General features: G+C 43.6%; 1 protein-coding gene across 4 annotated transcripts in view; it reads left to right on the top strand.

Annotated features, from left to right (window-relative positions):
- The window catches only part of AREL1 (apoptosis resistant E3 ubiquitin protein ligase 1), a 35,435-nt gene extending 20,870 nt beyond the window's left edge, over positions 1 to 14,565 (top strand). For all 4 annotated transcript variants that reach the window (XM_019733516.3, XM_019733513.3, XM_019733515.3 and 1 more), the window contains 15 exons: positions 1,370 to 1,539; positions 1,785 to 1,965; positions 2,167 to 2,414; positions 3,906 to 3,983; positions 4,650 to 4,791; positions 4,925 to 5,046; positions 5,986 to 6,061; positions 6,602 to 6,711; positions 7,373 to 7,552; positions 7,726 to 7,851; positions 8,901 to 9,030; positions 9,118 to 9,176; positions 11,152 to 11,241; positions 11,659 to 11,834; positions 11,938 to 14,565. In XM_019733516.3, the coding sequence (XP_019589075.1) occupies positions 1,370 to 1,539; positions 1,785 to 1,965; positions 2,167 to 2,414; positions 3,906 to 3,983; positions 4,650 to 4,791; positions 4,925 to 5,046; positions 5,986 to 6,061; positions 6,602 to 6,711; positions 7,373 to 7,552; positions 7,726 to 7,851; positions 8,901 to 9,030; positions 9,118 to 9,176; positions 11,152 to 11,241; positions 11,659 to 11,834; positions 11,938 to 12,040 (1,991 nt within the window). In that variant the 3' untranslated portion in view covers positions 12,041 to 14,565. The remainder of the gene's footprint in view (positions 1 to 1,369; positions 1,540 to 1,784; positions 1,966 to 2,166; positions 2,415 to 3,905; positions 3,984 to 4,649; positions 4,792 to 4,924; positions 5,047 to 5,985; positions 6,062 to 6,601; positions 6,712 to 7,372; positions 7,553 to 7,725; positions 7,852 to 8,900; positions 9,031 to 9,117; positions 9,177 to 11,151; positions 11,242 to 11,658; positions 11,835 to 11,937) is intronic.
- Positions 14,566 to 17,837: the final 3,272 nt, after the last annotated feature.

Raw genomic sequence — 17,837 nt, 5'->3', positions numbered from 1 at the left:
TAGTTTTAATTTGTATTTCCCTAATGGTTAACGATGTTGGACATCTTTTCATGTGCTGTTTGCCATCTCTGTATCCTCTTTGGTGAAATGTCTTTTGCCCCTTTTGTAATTGGATTTTTTGGTTTTTTACTATTTAGTTTTGAGAGTTCTTTACATACTATAGTCCTTTGTTAAATATGTGGTTTGCAGATATTTTCTCTCAATCTTCAGCTGATTTTCTCATCTCCTTATCAGGGACTTCACAGTGCAAAAATTTTTCATTTTGGTGAAGTCATTGTATCAGTTTTTTCTTTTTTGGATCATACTTTTGGTGTCTGAAAACCCTTTGACTAGTCCTAGATCTTGAAGATTTTCTCCTATTTTTTCCCCCTAAAAGTTACATAGTTTTACATTTTATATTTAAGGTCGTGATTGTTTTTAGTTCATTTTTACTTGTGAGACTTGTATCAAGGTTCTCTCTTTTTTTCTTTTTTTTTTTTTTTTTTTTTTGGCATATAACTATCTAGCTGCTCCAGCACCATTTGTTGAAAAAGTATCTTTCCCATTACATTGCTTTGCACCTATGTCAGGGAGAGTTGGGCATATTTATAGGGCTCTGTTTCTGGGTTCTCTCTTCTGTTCCATTGATCGATGTGTCTGTCTCTCCACCCATACCACAGAATCTTGGTGATGTAGCTATATAGTAAGTTTTGAAATTGGGTAAACTGACTCTTCTCACTTTTCTATTTCAGAGTTATTTTAGCCATTCTAGGTCCTTTGTCTTTCCATATATGTTTTAGAATAATATTGTCTAAAGCTACAAAACATCGTGCTGACATATTGATAAGAATTGTGTTAAACCGTCATGTCATTTGGGGAGAATTGACATCGTTACTGAGTTGAGTGTTCCAATTCCTAAACATGGTACATTTCACCATTTATTTAGACCTTTTATATTTCTTTTATGAGCATCTTGTGGTTTTCCCTATGTAAGTCTTGAATACGTTGTGTTAGATTTACACCTAAGTATTTAGGGTTTTTGTTTGTTTGTTTGTTTTGCGATTGTTCAGCACTTATTTTTAAGACCTGTCTCACTTGTAAATTCCCAGTGGGACTCTAGCTACTATGTCTGTAACTCTCAGTTCTGTTTTCTCCACGTTCTTTTCTCATTTTGTTTAGTGCCTACAGTGGTTAGGAATTTGTAAAACGGAGTCCCCAAAGTTTATTTGATTTAATCTCTTTGTTTTCTTTCTTGCTCTCTGCCTCTTAATGGTATTGTTTACCCCTAGGAGTTGGGCTGGGACCCAGCTCTCTAGGACTCACTGATTGAGCAATATTTGTGCCCTGAAAGCACCTCTCTAAATGTTAGATTCCATTGTCTTTATTGCAGGAATGGTGGTACCTTCCAAGACCAAAATTGTGTGCCATTTTTCTACTCTCGTGTTGACCTGTGGGCAGCCACACACCCTTCAAATAGTGCCCCGAGATGAATACGACAATCCTACAAACAATTCCACATCCTTGAGAGATGAGCACAATTACAGTTTGTCCATTCATGAGGTAAGCAGCCTCCTGTCTTTCTCTGTGCACTCCTTTCTCTCATTCTCGTCCTTTCTAATTCACTTCCATCTCTTATCTCCGCCCTGACTTCTGTGCTATCCTTTCTTCATCTCCCAATACCTATCTCATTAGTAATTATGAGACTTAGATTGGCTTATAGATAGGAAAGTTCTTTGTAAAGAGTAAAGTGCTATGCAAATAGGGAAAATGATATATGTTTAGTGATGCTTTTTTTTCTCTTACAGCTCGGTCCCCAAGAAGAAGAGAGCACAGGGGTCTCATTTGAGAAGTCAGTGACATCCAACAGGCAGACCTGCCAGGTGTTCTTGCGACTCACCCTGCATTCTCGCGGCTGCTTCCATGCCTGCATTTCATACCAAAATCAGCCAATCAATAATGGCGAATTTGACATTATTGTCCTAAGTGGTGAGTTGAAAGAAAAGCTGTGATTTAGTCCTATCCCTAAGCCCCGTTCTTTGCATATCTGCCCTCTTCTGACTAACCTCACAAACATTTGCTGTCTGAGCCAAACTTAGTTTAGAGTTCTGTGGACTAAAGGTCTAATGATAGGTGATTTTTTTTTTCTCCCGACTCCTACTTTAAACCTTATTCCTTGTTCCACTTCAGAGAATGAGAAGAATATTGTCGAACGCAATGTGTCCACCTCAGGAGTGAGCATTTACTTTGAGGCTTATCTTTATAATGCTACCAACTGTACCAGCACGCCGTGGCACCTTCCACCCATGCACATGAGCTCTTCCCAGCGCCGGCCTTCCACGGCTGTTGAGGAGGAAGAAGAAGATTCACCCTCTGAGTGTCAAACCCCTGAGAAGGTGAAGAAACCGAAGAAGGTGTACTGCTATGTGTCACCAAAGGTTGGAACTCCCATTCTTGCCTTAAAATCCCCCTGCCTGACCCTGCCTGTAATTGGTATTTGGTAACAAACCCACAAAGTAATAGTCTGAGAATCAGGGCCAGATCTTGTAGGGTGTCTGGGATACTAAATGAGGCTACTTAAAGTTGAATGGCAGACCGTGCCATCTCTCCTGCTGCAAATGTTTGGTTTGGACTAGATGAAATCTCTGTCTAGAGATTCTGTGTGCCTTGGAGCTTTGGAGCACCTGTGGCATTCTGCCCTTTGATTGCTTCTGAGAAGATTTTTCAAGGCATGGCTTTTAGAGTTTTAAAGAAAGCTACTTTAACCATTACAAATTTCTCACTAGTGTAAAAATTACTGTTGGTTCCTTGTGCTATTTCGAAACAATTTGATCTTTCATTCTGGATTTGTGAAACCACAGTAAATGGATGTCACCGGCTTCAGGATTGGGATAGAGGAGTTTTGGCAGAGACAAGGAGGTGAACTTCTCAAGGCCCCTGAACTAAGAGGCGCTTTGTTTTAGGGATTTTCTTTTTAACATTTGCATTTTACTTATTCATTCAAACCTCAGAAAACTGAGACCCTTGAAACATCCCTTTAATCTCATAACCCAAACTGAGTTCTGGTTCTGTTCTTCAGAACACTTTGCTCTGTACCATTTATCATTTTAAAATCTAGCCTTAATTTGTCCTGGGGGGAATGGTAATGAGGGAGCTGCTGGGTTATAGATGAACAAAAGTTGGTTATGAATTGATGAATGTTGAAGCTGGTGATGGGTTCATCATACTGTTTTCTTTAGTATGTATGTGAAATTTAATGAAGAGTTTTTAAAATTCAAGAAAAAATCTGATCTACACATTCAGATACATTTTTTTTTTAATATTAAAAATTATGACGTTGTTTTTTCCCTTTTTGTAAATGGCATAAAGAGACCATTCTTCATTCTTACATAAGGGATTTTTATGAGCTTTTTTTTGTATGAGACACCACCCCACCCCTCTTCCCCAGCAAACCATTGGTACCATTGAAATAGGGATAAAGCAGTGGGTATGGCCACTGGTGTTCCCTGTTCATTGACTTGGAGGAAGTCTCTCAGAGCAGCACCCAGCTGAGAAGAAGGAGATTTTGTTTGTTGATAGGTGAATTGCTCTCTACTCAGAAAACCAGATCTCAGCTATTTAGAAATGGTAGTAAAACTGGAGTGTCAAGATTATGAAATGTTTCTGGGTGAAAATTTACTGTCAGAGTAATATTTTTAATTTGCCCACTTTAATATATGTGCTGCCGAAGCAAGCACTAATTTGCCCATTTTAAGATAGAGTGATGTTATTTATTTGATTTCAGTACTGACTTAAATGATCCTTTTTGTCCACAGAGTAAAAAGGTTATCATGAGAAATGTACCTAGGGACTCTGATATTTGAATTACAATACCCAGATAGAGCCCTTTATTTATCATTCACTTCATTTTCTGTATGTTGGTCCTCCAGCAATTCTCAGTGAAGGAGTTCTACCTGAAAATCATTCCCTGGCGCCTTTACACCTTCCGCGTGTGCCCAGGAACCAAAGTAAGTGGGACCCGACATCTGGTTCATGGCTGAGCAGACTGCAACTCCAGAATGTCTCAGCTTTTTTGTCATTATCTCCTCATGAAAGGCATGAAGAATAGAGACATTCTAGAAAGACATGTCCTTCCAGAATCAGGAATTTAGATGCAAGTCAGAATATTTAGCAGTTATCTTTTGCCCCTAAGACTAAGTTAACAGCAAGGGTGTTTGTAATTCTGTCCCAAGCTTAGTCTCCCCGTGTGCTAAAGCTCCTTTAAATCAGTATTCTCATATATTAAAAAAATGTTTAGTTTTAACTTTTCTGAGCTTTGTAGTCTAAAGGCAAATGACTTTCCTCCATCCAGTTTGCTCAGCCTCTTCGGGTAATTGTTGCTGTTTTATGTATCCTTACTACTTTCACCTGTCTTACATTTTATGTTGAAAGGTCTGTGGTGTTTATTGCCTATGATCCTTACCAAAGGCGGTCTCTGCGACTCAAATAATTTAAAATAAAATTTGAATTGTAGAGCACTGCAGTGAAAAACAAGGAGATGTACTTTTGGGAGGTACTTTCTTGGAGCAAACAAGTTTAGCTTGTTTTTGTCAGTTGGTACAGGGCAGGGATGTGGAGGGCTTTTGCTGGCTTTGAGGGTTTTATGGATTAACTCCCTTGTCTTCCTTTGTTAGTTTTCATACCTGGGCCCTGACCCTGTTCATAAGCTCCTCACACTGGTGGTGGATGATGGCATTCAGCCTCCTGTGGAGCTCAGCTGTAAGGAGAGGAACATCCTAGCAGCCACTTTCATCCGCTCCCTCCATAAGAACATAGGTAAGGTTGGACGTGACTTCTCATGGGGAAGCCGTGGCGCCAGCTACCTGGGTGCCTGAGGGTGTGGAGGTGGCCTTCACAGATGTCTGCTATGACTAAGGCTGTAATCATGATGGATCTTGCTGCTCCTCAGGAGGCTCTGAGACCTTTCAGGACAAGGTGAACTTTTTCCAGCGAGAGCTTCGGCAGGTACATATGAAAAGACCACATTCCAAAGTCACCCTGAAGGTCAGCAGACATGCTTTGTTGGAATCGGTGCGTAAAGTTTCATCTCTGTCAATAGTTATCAAACTTTTCCACCTTAGAAACCTCTTTGGCTATACTCTGCAGGTTATCTTTTTCATGAAACCCATATTTCTCTTCTTTAAACATATCAAAGACTGCTCTGTGTGTTTGATTATACTAAATTTGGGCCAGTCTTGTTGGAGGTATATTATTGAGGGCAGAGACTGGTTGACTAGCTGCTTGGCTTTAGAATCTGTACTGAACCAGTTCCTGAATAATCTCATGGAACTCCTATGTCAGCAGGTATAAGTAGTTGTCACAGAAGAAAGTTTTGTTACTGAATCCCTGAAATAGAGAGCTCTTGTTGGATTAAAGGCAATGATTTTTGCTGTCACTCTGGTCTGATGGAAAAGGAACACCTGATGTGTGTCTGTCTCCACTTCACAGACACTGGCATAGTTCTTACATTCCCCAAGAATGAGAAGGCTTGGTCCCTGTCCAAAATGTGTTTGTGATGTTTGGCTCTGGTAGGTGAGACTGGAAACCTCTTTTCTCAGCCACATTCTCTGTGTGGCATGGCTCCCTGTCTGAACCGAGCCTTCAGATAAAGACATCTAGTGGATAGACTGTATTTTACTTTAAACCAGGACTCTTTGGTTCTCTTGCTGACAGCTTACTAATTTGAGCTATTTTTAGTTCTCTGTTTAAGAGTTTTCTCATTAATAAAATGAGAATTTTAAAAAAAAGAAAAGATAAAGCTTCAACTTGCCAACAAAGTGGTGGTGTGAAGATGAATTCGATTATTTTTTAAAACCTTAAATTTTTTCTGGAAATACATGCATTTTAAATATGAGATGGTATTATTAAAGTTTATCTGTGAGTCGTTAGTTAAATGTTCTTATGCTTCTGTCCTTCACACCCAAGTTATGCCGCTGTTCTGATCCTTTTCTCCCTTTCACTGCTGTTCAGTCTCTGAAAGCCACGCGGAATTTTTCCATCTCAGATTGGAGCAAGAACTTTGAAGTGGTTTTCCAAGATGAAGAAGGTCAGTTTTGGAATTTCATATTCATCTTTTTAAACTCTCCTCCTCACTCCTACCCTCCTCCTTACCCCCTCTCCACAAAAAAGAAAACTCCCCTAACACACACGCACACACACACACACACACCAGTTTCTTTTTCCAAGGGAAAAAGTCATGAGTCAAGATGAAAAGAGTGGTGTTTACTGGCCGGATGGCGTGGTGGAGCTCATAGAGCACAGACAGACAGGGACTTGGGGAGAGAGCTGTCAGAGTGTGAACCAGGAGGGCCAAGTAGCCTTTGTAGAACCAGGAGAAATGTCCGTTTCCTGAGATCTCTGATTGCCTGTGTTTTCACACTAGAGGCCATTAGCTTAGTGATCAGAATAATCTTACAGAAAAGGGTGGGATTTCAAAAAAAAGTCCACAGTTTAGGTGAGTTGGAATGGGGAAACACTTAAGGTGGCAGAATGGAGAGAATGTGGAGTGTAAAATGATGACTAAATGAATAAGCATGATAAGAGGTTGTAGGCCAGAGTCACTTTTTATTTTTATTATACTTTGCAGCTCTGGACTGGGGAGGGCCTCGTCGGGAATGGTTTGAGCTAATCTGCAAAGCACTGTTTGATACCACCAATCAGCTCTTCACCCGATTCAGTGACAACAACCAAGCATTAGTGAGTCTGTGACTTCGCCATGGGTGGATGGAAAACGTGGATTATGTTATGGATAGACTAACAAAGGTTTGAGGCTATGAACCTGTCCTGGGAATCTGACGACCTGGGCCCTGTTCTTAATTCTGATACTTACAATATAAACTAATCAGATTGCCTCCCTCCTCTTTGTCTTCATTATTTCATCTGTAAGATAAGAGAAAATGCAGACAGATGAATATTTGACTAAAAAGCATTCTAATGCAGGGGCTATTCTACTATTAAGAATTAAGCTACTTTCTCAAAACATACTTGACGCTATTGAATTCTGTACCAGATCTTTGACTATGCAGAGGTGTCAGGACTAGAGAGGTACACGCAAGAAGTTTAGGGAAAAGACATCACATCATCCCCACATCAAGTTAACTTCATACTCAGCCAGATTAAGCCACAAATTTAATGTAAGTTTCATCTTCAACTTAATGTAAGTCCATTTTTGCTCTTATCCTCCAGTCACTCTGAATTTCTCAGTGGTGGCTACCAAAAAGCCAGTATCATTTGGATGGGCTCTTTGATCCTAATACTGAAATTCTTGCTCCTTTGAGAGGGAGTTAGGAGGGAGGGTCTTTCTAAAACTAGGCTTGAAGAAAAATGGCACAGAGCCTTTAATCTCTTTCTTTGACAGGTACATCCCAACCCTAATCGTCCCCCTCATCTGCGTTTGAAGATCTATGAGTTTGCAGGGCGGCTGGTGGGCAAGTGTCTCTATGAGTCCTCACTAGGAGGAGCCTACAAGCAGTTGGTCCGCGCTCGCTTCACCCGTTCTTTCTTGGCCCAAATCATAGGACTACGCATGCATTACAAGGTAATGTCAGAGGTGTGCATTTTCTGCTAGGGCCTCTGGCCATTAACTCTGGAATCTCTGCCTCTGAGCTTGTTATTCTTAAGGTTGAAGGGATAAGTGGTTCCGAGCAGTGACAAATTTCACTTCTGGTTAAGAGTAGTCATGTTCTGTTCTGTGTCTCTCTGTCTCCTCAGTACTTTGAAACCGATGACCCAGAATTCTACAAATCCAAAGTTTGTTTCATCCTCAACAATGACATGAGTGAAATGGAGCTGGTCTTTGCTGAAGAGAAATATAACAAATCAGGTCAACTGGATAAGGTGAGAAAGAGGACCAGATGTTCTCTATTTGTGCTGTTTTTTGAGCACCCAAAACGTGGCTAATGTAACCAAATAACTGAATTGCTCATTTTATTTTCATTAGTTTAAATGTAAATAACCACCTCTGGCTAGTGGCATCCATATTGGGCAGCACAGCTTTAGGGCATTGCATCCCACACTTTATGATCTTAGCCCATTTGCGTGGAACAAAAGATGCATGAGCCCATCTAGCCCACCCATTCTTCCCTTCCAGTAGAAAAAGAACTTAGTGATAATGAAGTGTCACTGCACAAGGAGCTTTGGAAGGGATGGCAGTGCCTCTCTCAGCTTCGGTGGTGGCGATGTACATGACTCCTATTGTAATACTGTACCTAAATATTTTTAAACTTTTCATTACGAAACTATTGGCCAAAAGTATTTCTGATGCAAATGTGATTCTGTTTATATTTTGGGGTTAAACAATGTCAAATGATAACGATGAAGCTAAAGGTGCAGTAACGTACAATTGAAAGAAAGCAAACTATCAATGACTGAAAAAGTGTGACCACTGGTACCTTGTGCTGATAATCACATATCACTTGTGACCATTGTGGGACTGTAAGGGAAGAATGGAAGGAAACAGCTGTTTTCATCTTAGATGGTCTGAGACCTAAAAAGACTTCTTCACTACGTATCTGGCTTTATTTAGTCTCAATTGGCTCAGGGGCTTAAGAGAAGAGGTAAGTACTGGTTTAATTTTGGATCATAGAGACATCAAAAAATTGCTAGCAAGGAACCATAGTATCTTCCTATTGCATCACCATTATTTGACCAAGTCAGAGAAAACTCACTCAAATACCCACTTCAGAGATAGTAGCTAGTAGAATATAGCAATAGTGGTAGGAACCCTGAACTTAACAACACATAAAAAACCAAGTGTGTTGAGAAGCTGAATGCACAGCAGAAATGTGATGGTGATGGAGTTCCATCATGCTGTGTTTGTGGGGCAGATCATCTTATACACTCCCGTCTCCAGCCTCTCTCTGTCTGTCTTTTGCCTCCTATTTCAGGTTGTAGAACTCATGACAGGTGGAGCTCAAACCCCAGTCACCAATGCGAATAAAATCTTCTATTTAAATTTGCTGGCTCAATATCGGCTGGCCAGTCAAGTGAAAGAGGAGGTGGAACATTTCCTCAAAGGTGAGATTCTGTCTACTCTTGGCTTTCAGATGAAGTTACCTGTATCCATGGTGTGGGTGTGGCTTTAACTGGGCTACTTTGTTTCAGGCTTGAATGAGTTGGTCCCTGAGAACCTTCTGGCTATTTTTGATGAAAATGAGCTTGAGGTAAGTGCTTACAATTGCAAACCCCCGTTCTCGACTCAGTGTTTTAGTAGGCCCACAGGAACCAGCTTATTACACCTTCTGTTATGAGATGTGGTAGGAGAGCCCTTTAGGCAAGAGTTGATTTCACTTTTGTCACTCTTCTGTGCATTGACCCTTTCTTCAGCTTTTACAAAGTTAGAATGTGAAAATTAGAAACCAGCAAATAACTAGTTTTGAAGAGTAATAATTACTATTCATTTATTTACCAATTATTAGTGATACTGGTTGAGTACTAAAGAATGTTGGTATCATGTACAGTCTTTGTAAATCTGTGACATTTACAGGTGACCTAAGGCAATAATAGAATTTATTTGTTCAGGGACTGTTTATTGAGTGCCTCCTACATGCCATGTCTGTCTGGAGCACTGGGGAGAGAGCAGCGAATAAAACAAAGTCCCTGCTCTCGTGGAGCTACATTATAGGGACGGAGACAAATCAACAGATGTTGACGTATTTCAAAGTTTGGGGCCACAATGATATATATTAGGTTGGTGCAAAAGTAATTACGGTTTAAGGGGTCAAAAATAATTGCAAAAACCGCAATTACTTTTATACCAACCTAATAATACAGTGTTATTTCAGATCCTGAAATAACCAAAAAATGGCTCTAAGATGGTAAATACCATTCTGCAATGAGCAAAATTGAAGTTCATATCAGGTATGGGCAAAAAATAAAATCAGTTTGTTTTTACCTAATGCTAACAGCTGATACATAAAATGCAAATTATTAGTTTCAGTTTCCCATAGGCTTATGAGGAGTGTGTTTTTGCAAACTGTTTCCTGTAAGGAGAAAGTGCTTCTTTGAAAATGAAAAAACAAAAAAGCAGTTTCAGGTGATCTTACACAATATTTATTCTTACTAACTGAATTGGCTTCAAAAACAAGAATCAAAGTTTTATGCAATTTTTATCACATTTTGCACCTTTGGATATGAAATCTAAACAAAATAAACTCTCCGTCTCAGCCTGAAGCTTCTGATAGACCTGTCACCTAGTGCTGTTATTTCGGGGGGCTGAGGAATAGCTACTGGTATGTTTTGTTTTATCATGAAGCAGAGCACTTGTAACAATTTGTAAATGGAAGGAAGGACAGTCTCTTACAGTTGTTCTACATCCTGCTCTTAGTTACTCATTAGCTTAGCAAGTTCTTTTTGGAGGAGCCAAGACTCCTCGGGCTTAATTTGGGCTTTTCTTCTCTCTTGATTAGGCTGTATCATTCTTTATAATTATTGAATGAGTACTCACAGTCTACTAAGCAGCACGCAGGATTCTGAACCAGATTAGGACATGAACAAAATGTTTATTGGGGCTCTGATCCCATTAATGTTCTCATTTTTTGGCATGCTTTCTAATTTATCTGATCAAGTAGTCAGGGCTGAAGGGAAGGAAGGTAGTAAAAGTTCAGTCCACAAAAGGATGGATCCTGGGGGAAAGGAAAGGCCAGCTGACAAATTTATAAATGGGGCTGGTGGTCTTCGTTAAAGGGAAAGGCCTGCTTTGCTCCCTGGTATTTCTAGGCTGTGTCCAGAGCACACTGTCGGTAAACGTGGTTTCCTTTTTGTCCTTTGTTTCAATTCAAAATAATCTACAGCAGCAGTTCTTAATTAGATGTGCGCATCAGAAACACTTGGGGAACTTTTTCAAAATACACAAGCTCCTAACTCACTCCTAGAGATTCTGATTCGATAGGTCTAAGGTAAGGCCACAGACATCTATGTGTTTTTTTAAAAGCTGTGATTTGTACCACACTGGTTAGGAACCATTAGCTTATTATAATTGATTTTCCTAACGCGGTATTCTGGCATTCTGACCTCACCTTTGGTCTTTTTCCTGGTATTCTCTTTATTCCACATTTTTGCATGTTAACAGAGGTAATTGTCCTCATGTTGGGTCTTTGTCCCTCTGACTGTCTTTGTGACACCTGACTGTCTCTCCAGCTGCTGATGTGTGGGACGGGGGACATCAGTGTGTCTGACTTCAAAGCCCATGCAGTGGTCGTTGGTGGCTCATGGCATTTCAGAGAAAAGGTAAGTGGGCCAACTGTCTTTTAGTTGGATTTGTACCATGTTGTAAAGAAAAAGTTTCAGAAGAAGAAAGCCAAGGAGTCACAGAAGCAAACGTGTCACTGGGAAAACGTAATACATGTGGGAAAGCCAGGTGGTTGTTTAGGCAAAAGGGAGCCCTGGTCCCTGCTGGCTGTCGTGCTGACGGCCACAGGCCGTGCACGGGGAATTCAGAGAAGCAGAACCAAGCAGTCGGTGACTACCGTCCTGACTCTGTGACAGTGGGTATTCCTAGAGTTTGCCGACTCCCCATTCCTACCTGCGTCCTCATAGAATGGTAACTGGGGCACACCCCCGCTGCAGGCTGTCCGGTTCCTTCCCCTCGGGGCCAAATCCGAGGTGACACCCTGGTGCGACCCCAGCCTGTGCCCTCCCTGCCAGGTCATGCGGTGGTTTTGGACCGTGGTTTCCAGTCTGACGCAGGAGGAGCTTGCCCGCCTCCTTCAGTTCACGACGGGCTCCTCCCAACTGCCGCCCGGAGGTTTTGCCGCCCTCTGTCCCTCGTTCCAGATTATTGCCGCTCCGACCCATAGCACGCTGCCAACCGCACACACGTGGTAGGTACCCGACTGCCCGCTGCGTGCTGCCGTGGGGATCCCCTTTCCAGCCTTGCCAGTGTCGCGGGCGGTCTGAGCTAACTGCGTCCCCCTGCCCTTCCAGTTTTAACCAGCTGTGCCTCCCGACGTATGACTCGTATGAAGAGGTGCACAGGATGCTGCAGGTGGCCATCAGCGAGGGCTGCGAAGGCTTCGGCATGCTCTGACCGCCCCTGCTGTCCTCGCGGCTCCCGTGCTTCTGGAGGATCTGGGTGCACAAAACAGACGTCGTAACCACTTCCTAGCCACTGCCCCTAACGCACACATCACCACAACCAGAAGCTGTGCATGCGCCCGTGTCGGGAGTATTCGGTCACCTACAAGCCTCGTCCTTCCCTCGCCCCGCCCCGCGCATCTTCCCCACAGGCCACTTCGGCGCGGTGTGTAGTCTGAGCTGCTCATTCAGGCACGAGAAGAGGACTGCTGCAGTCATTTCACGTGGTTCTTAGATCTCGGTAGCGGGCACTGCCTCAGCGGCTGAAGGAGATGACACAAAGGGCTCAGCTCTCTTGGGTAGCTGGTGTCCTCGCCTTGCTCAACCTCCTCTGCTAGGCTCCTCCAGGGTGCCCCCTGTGGCCCTCAGGACTTGGCCTGAGGTATGCGCGTCCTTGTGGACAGGGCCATTGCCTCTTCTCCTCAGGAGCCAGGACAAGCACCGATTGGAAGTGGCCCACATTCGCAGTCTGGTTTTGTCCCTCTGCACAATGGCAGGCACAGGCCGTGGCATGGGACTACCTCTAATGGGGACTGAGAGCACAAAAGGATCTTTTTTTGTGGTGTCAGACTGGAAAAGGAGCTTTCCCTGCAGGCATTTCTGGAAACGCTCATTAATCCCTAAAGAAGCACTCTCTAAGCTTTTTCTTGAGTTTGAGCCAGTGAGAAAAACAGACGGACCTAAAAATGTGAAAGATAGCTGGGCCGTGGCCTGCAGTGCTGCATCAGGTTCTCCTGTAAGGTTTGGGGCGCATCCAGGCACATGGCTGGCTGGAAGACTACTGACGCTTGTCCCCGAGTTTGTTCTTAGCACTGAGGTGTGCCTGGGTGGGCCTGGCCACCTACCTCCAAGTGCCGCAGTCTGCTAAGAGCTAGGGATTCTTTAGCTTTCTACTGAAGACAGTTTTGTAGCAAAGGACTGGGACAGTCAGAGAACAGCATGACACTGACCCATGCTTCTCTCTCTGCTTGCTGTTCTCTGGCAGCACTGAGGCAGCCAAGGGAAAAGGGACCAGTCGTTTAAGTGCTTCTCACAGGTCTTTGGAGTCAGGACCTGGGAACATAGATAGAGAGGGTACATCAGATAGTAAACACCTAGCCGTCCCAGTTACTTCCCTTCACTCCATCGGTTACCAGCAAGGGGATCTAAGGAGGGAGGAAGAGAGGTCAGGTTCACTGTTACGTGATGATTGACAAGAACCTGCTGCTGTCTCTGGAAGATGGCAACATCCTTTTTCATTATAATTTGAATGAAAACATTTTCAAGACTCAAAATGTCATCAACTTCCCCCAAATTTCTGTTTTTCAAAAGCCTTTGCTGCAAGCTACCGTTCCCAATGGGGCATTTAACTCTGCGAATATTACAAGCCATCTTTATTGCCAAAACCAGCAAGTACACGGAGTCCAGCGAGGAGGCAGGACTTGTGGCGCTGCCGGGGCCTCCTGGAAGCATGTCTGAGCCCTCCTGTTCCCGGACCGTGAGGAAGCAGCCCTCCTGAGCTGCTGCTGTTCCTGCGTGACCTCACTGCTCTGCAGTTGTCATTTGTCCTCGGCGCGGGTGCTGACCTTCCTCATTCATGGGGTCCAGGAGCCAGCATCAGGGCCTCTCACCACAGGGTCCTCCATACCACATGGTCACTGCTCTCCTCAGGGACCAGGACAAGGTGCTGCTGCTTGCCCCAGTGGTTTCCCATGGGCTGTGTACAGGCAGGCGTCATCATCACCCTGGGAAGCGCGATGCTGCCCCTCGGGCCCAGAGAGGAGTTTCCAACTCGGGCATGTGGGCTGGTTCTGCTGTCTTTGGCAGGGATTCCTCTTCTGGACTCTACATCCTCCCCTCCAGCAGCCCTCTGGAGACTGATGCTGGAGCTCGCTGTGATTTTCTTGGCTAGAGCTGTCATTTTAAGCTCTAGTCATAGCACTTTTCAAAGCATCCTGGGCACCACTGCAGCCCATCTGGGGCAGCTGTGTCCCCGTGGTGGTCCTTCGCCCCAGGGTCTTTGTTGAACAAAACCCTTTGGTACTATTGTGGTTTTCTATTCTTCCAGTTTACTCTCTCCCCCCTAACTCTACTCAAAAATGTCTTTGCTCTTTTAGGCCTTTCTTTTACTTTTTCTTTCTTCCTAATCCTGCTTTGGTACTACATAGCCAGTGTGGGAAAAAGATACGATATGTTGGAGAGAAGGAAGAGTGTCTGTTACTCCCTGGGCAATTTTCTACTCATGTTTCTTATTTTGGCCAGTTCTTTTAATTACCCCCTTGTAGACCAGGTACTTGGGGGGTCAGCTAGCCACCTGGCCTTTCCATGTCTTCGAAGGAGACCAGACATGAAGTAAACAACAAGGAGAGCATCGGTGTTTCTAGAACTTCAGCAGAGACCAAGCCCTGCTGCAGATTTGTCAGGCCAGGCAAAAGGGCCAGACAATTGCAGTGATAGTGTAAATATTTTGTACAGTAAATAAATAAATGTTTAAAAGGACTAAGGAGTAGAAACGTTTTTACATTTCCAGAGGAATTACTTCAGAAGCAGTCAGCTCAGTGCAGAATGGACACCCAGTGCCCTGTCCCAGGCCTCTTGCCCTTTCACCTTTCCCCGAGTGCTGTCCCTGGTCCAAGCAGGACCACTGGTCATTCGCATAGACAGCCAACGGGTGGGACAGGCGCCTGTGCATCTGGCAAGAGCAGAGGATGTCTGTTCTCAACAGTCTTTTAAACATTAATTGATTGTTTCACTATGTAAGAAACTCAGTGTAGAAAATTTGGAGATCAAATACAAGGGAAATAAATCACCTGCCATCCATAGGTAACCCCTGTAAACACTTTGATGTATATAGCCTTCTGATTTGCAAGTAATCACAGATTTATTTCCCAACATCCTCCCCCCCACACACACAAGTGCTCTGGGTGTGGCAAACAAAAATACTGCACCTCAAAAGTGTTTGGGTGGCAGATGGCACCAGTTCTCTTCTAACCAGTTAAGTTTGACAGAAAGAAAAGAAGGCCTGATTTGGACCTAGAAGGAGAACTATTAGGGACCATGGCTTTCTAAGGGAAGTTATCATGGTGTCTTGTACAATGGTTACCAATCAGGAAAATCAAAACAAAATCCCCTTTGGAGTTCCTTTTAAAACAGATTTTTGCCACCACTCCCCGGACCCAATGAAGTGGAATCTTAGCTTGAAAACTACTCTTTTAAAGTGCATTCATTCTACCCCACCTCATCAAGCTCCTGAGTGATATGAGATGTCAAAACAACAAAACAAAATTCTCTCTCTGACTTTACGTTTTTAGGGTCACAGCCCTATACATCTTTTGTACTTGCTGCTCTTGTGACTCTGAACATGCGACATTGAGTGATTTCAGTCCATCAGGAAGTTATTAAGACTCAAAAGGCTGGTAGGGTTATTCTGCAGTAAACACAGTAAATGCTACTAATAGCATGAGCCTCTCCGTGCACTGTTACCTCTGCGCTGCTGCAAGTAGAGCTCTCAGCCACACTTCTCGTGGGAACACAGTAGAGGTTCTCCAGCAAGTGGCTTGAACCAGAGGCTCCTTCTACTTTGATTTCACTTAGACCCTCAAGCATACTAGACCAGCTCCAGGTGTCCAGTAGTACTTTTATATAAAAAATGAATAGCTTATTTTGAGATATATATACCCCCAAAATGTAGATAAGCATGCACAATTTAGTAAGTATACAGAAAGTGCACATGGACCGCCATTCAGGTCAAGAAATAAAACATTGCAGCACTGCAGAGCAGGTCTCATCCCATCCCTCTCACAGTAACTACTATCCTGACTTCTACGGTAATTGTCTTACCAACTCTCTTTTCAAAAGCCTAAAATTCACAGTGGGGAAGGGGAAGAATGAGCCCGTGGGATCTCTTGATAAGACACTAAGCAAGGTCAAATTCTTCATAGAAAGAACTATATCTCACAATTAGCTTAAAAAGTCTTCTGAGACCAGCGTTGCCTCATGAGACTAGTTCAGATTCCTGATGCTGAATCTGATGAATCATATTTGAAGCCTACAAGGTCTCTCGGCAAAGATTTTCCCCCAGGTATTCTAAATTGGATGCTCCTTTGCTTTCATACCCTGAACAGGTTTGGTGGGCTGGCTTAACACGATCATGATTCTGGTGGTCAGGGGCATATTCTTGAGTATCAAGTAGAGTAGTACTGAAAATGACCCAGCATTAAATTGTTTCAAACGTCGAACAGGCTAGAATGACTGACTCAGACTATTGAACCTGCACCGTCCAACAGAAAGCCATCCCCAAGTTATTGGAGAGCTTAGTTTTCCCATTTGGAGTGCAAAGGGAGTGGATTTAGAAATTTGCAGGGGGTATTGTGATGATCTTGGTTTGTAGATGAGGGAATGGTGCTGCCGAGAATTGGGATATGCCTTACTATGAAAACTCATCCCCCGATTCAGTTCACTTTCATTTTGCTTGTGGAAGAACACTTTGTGGTCACCACAGCAGGGACCAGTTCTTGGCAGTGAACTCAGGTGTAGTCTGTACAAGTGACTTCCTGGAAGACAGTTGATTACTCAGAGTCAGAGGACTGATAGCTATAGGTTGTTGACATGATACCCGAGGTGGCTGTGACAAAGTTGGCAGCAGAGCCCTGGTGTGTTCATACCAGCAGCAGCAGCTTCTTAAACACAAGGCGGTGACAATGTTGGTACTTTTATGCGCAGGGATCAGACACCAGCACAAGATCATAGTATTCAGTCACCTCGAAAGAGCAGTGTGGGACTCCCTCTCTAATTCCCCTTGTAGCTTTCCTTCAGGAAGATGGTGGATAAATTATCCAAGATAAAGTCTGTGGACGTGGTTGCTGCTTCCCCTGAGTACCCAATCAGCAGGCCAGTGTGACCTTTGTCGTCTTTGATGGCCAGGAATGCCCTAGACCAGGTTCACCTGGCAAACGAGGCAACTTGCTGATCGAGCGAGGTCTTAGAACTTCATCTCTTAGGGGTGACTCTAGGAAGAAGTCCGTCTCAGACCAGAGGAGCTAGGTGAGAAGAGAAGTTTCTTTGATTTCTTCTATAAACCTTGCTGTGTCCTTGACTGGGTGGCCCATCCTGATGACAGGAACCTCCTTGTATGTCCATGTTTCTGACTCCAGGGCTCTGGGCCTCCAGCCTCCCCTGCAGCAGAAGCATCTTCCGTCATTTGGACTTTTCTCAATATGTCCTTGGACACTTTTGCAGAAGTGTGCAGGATGGGATCCTCGAAGGATGGAGAGCCATGAATTGAGATCTTGAACATCCATACTTTAACTTCCCTGGTTCAACCATGAGCCAGACATCCTTTCAATACCAGTTTCCTGACCTGCAAAATGATGCTATTAACTAAATAAGAAAATGGGCTAATAACTGGGAGCTCTTGGAAAAAAGTTTTTTATGTATATAATAGTACGTAGTATGTGTGATACCATATTGACTACGGCTTAGGGCCCTTGTAATTTCCATAGCGGGAGCAGTAGAGTGTGCTAGAATGAAGGACTGGTATGGGCTGGTGGCTCTTCTTCCACCATGCCACTTCCGGGCAGGCCAGAGAGAATGGGTATTCGAGACACCTAGTCCAAACACCTGTGAAGAAGACCCCAGGTCAAAAGAGACCTCCTTCATATGACTCTCCAAAGGCCAGAGGAAGCATCTGAGGGGACTGCGTCGCATGCCTATGTCATGTGGTAGGCAACCTAACAACACGCAGCCTAACACCCCTGACTTTCTTTAACTCA

The sequence above is a fragment of the Rhinolophus sinicus genome, chromosome 3, assembly GCF_057876585.1.
Source record: "Rhinolophus sinicus isolate RSI-liver-muscle chromosome 3, RSI-T2T, whole genome shotgun sequence".
Classification (NCBI taxonomy): domain Eukaryota; kingdom Metazoa; phylum Chordata; class Mammalia; order Chiroptera; family Rhinolophidae; genus Rhinolophus; species Rhinolophus sinicus.
The sequence above is the reverse complement of the archived record's forward strand: the minus strand, read 5'-3'. Positions and strand labels throughout refer to the sequence as shown.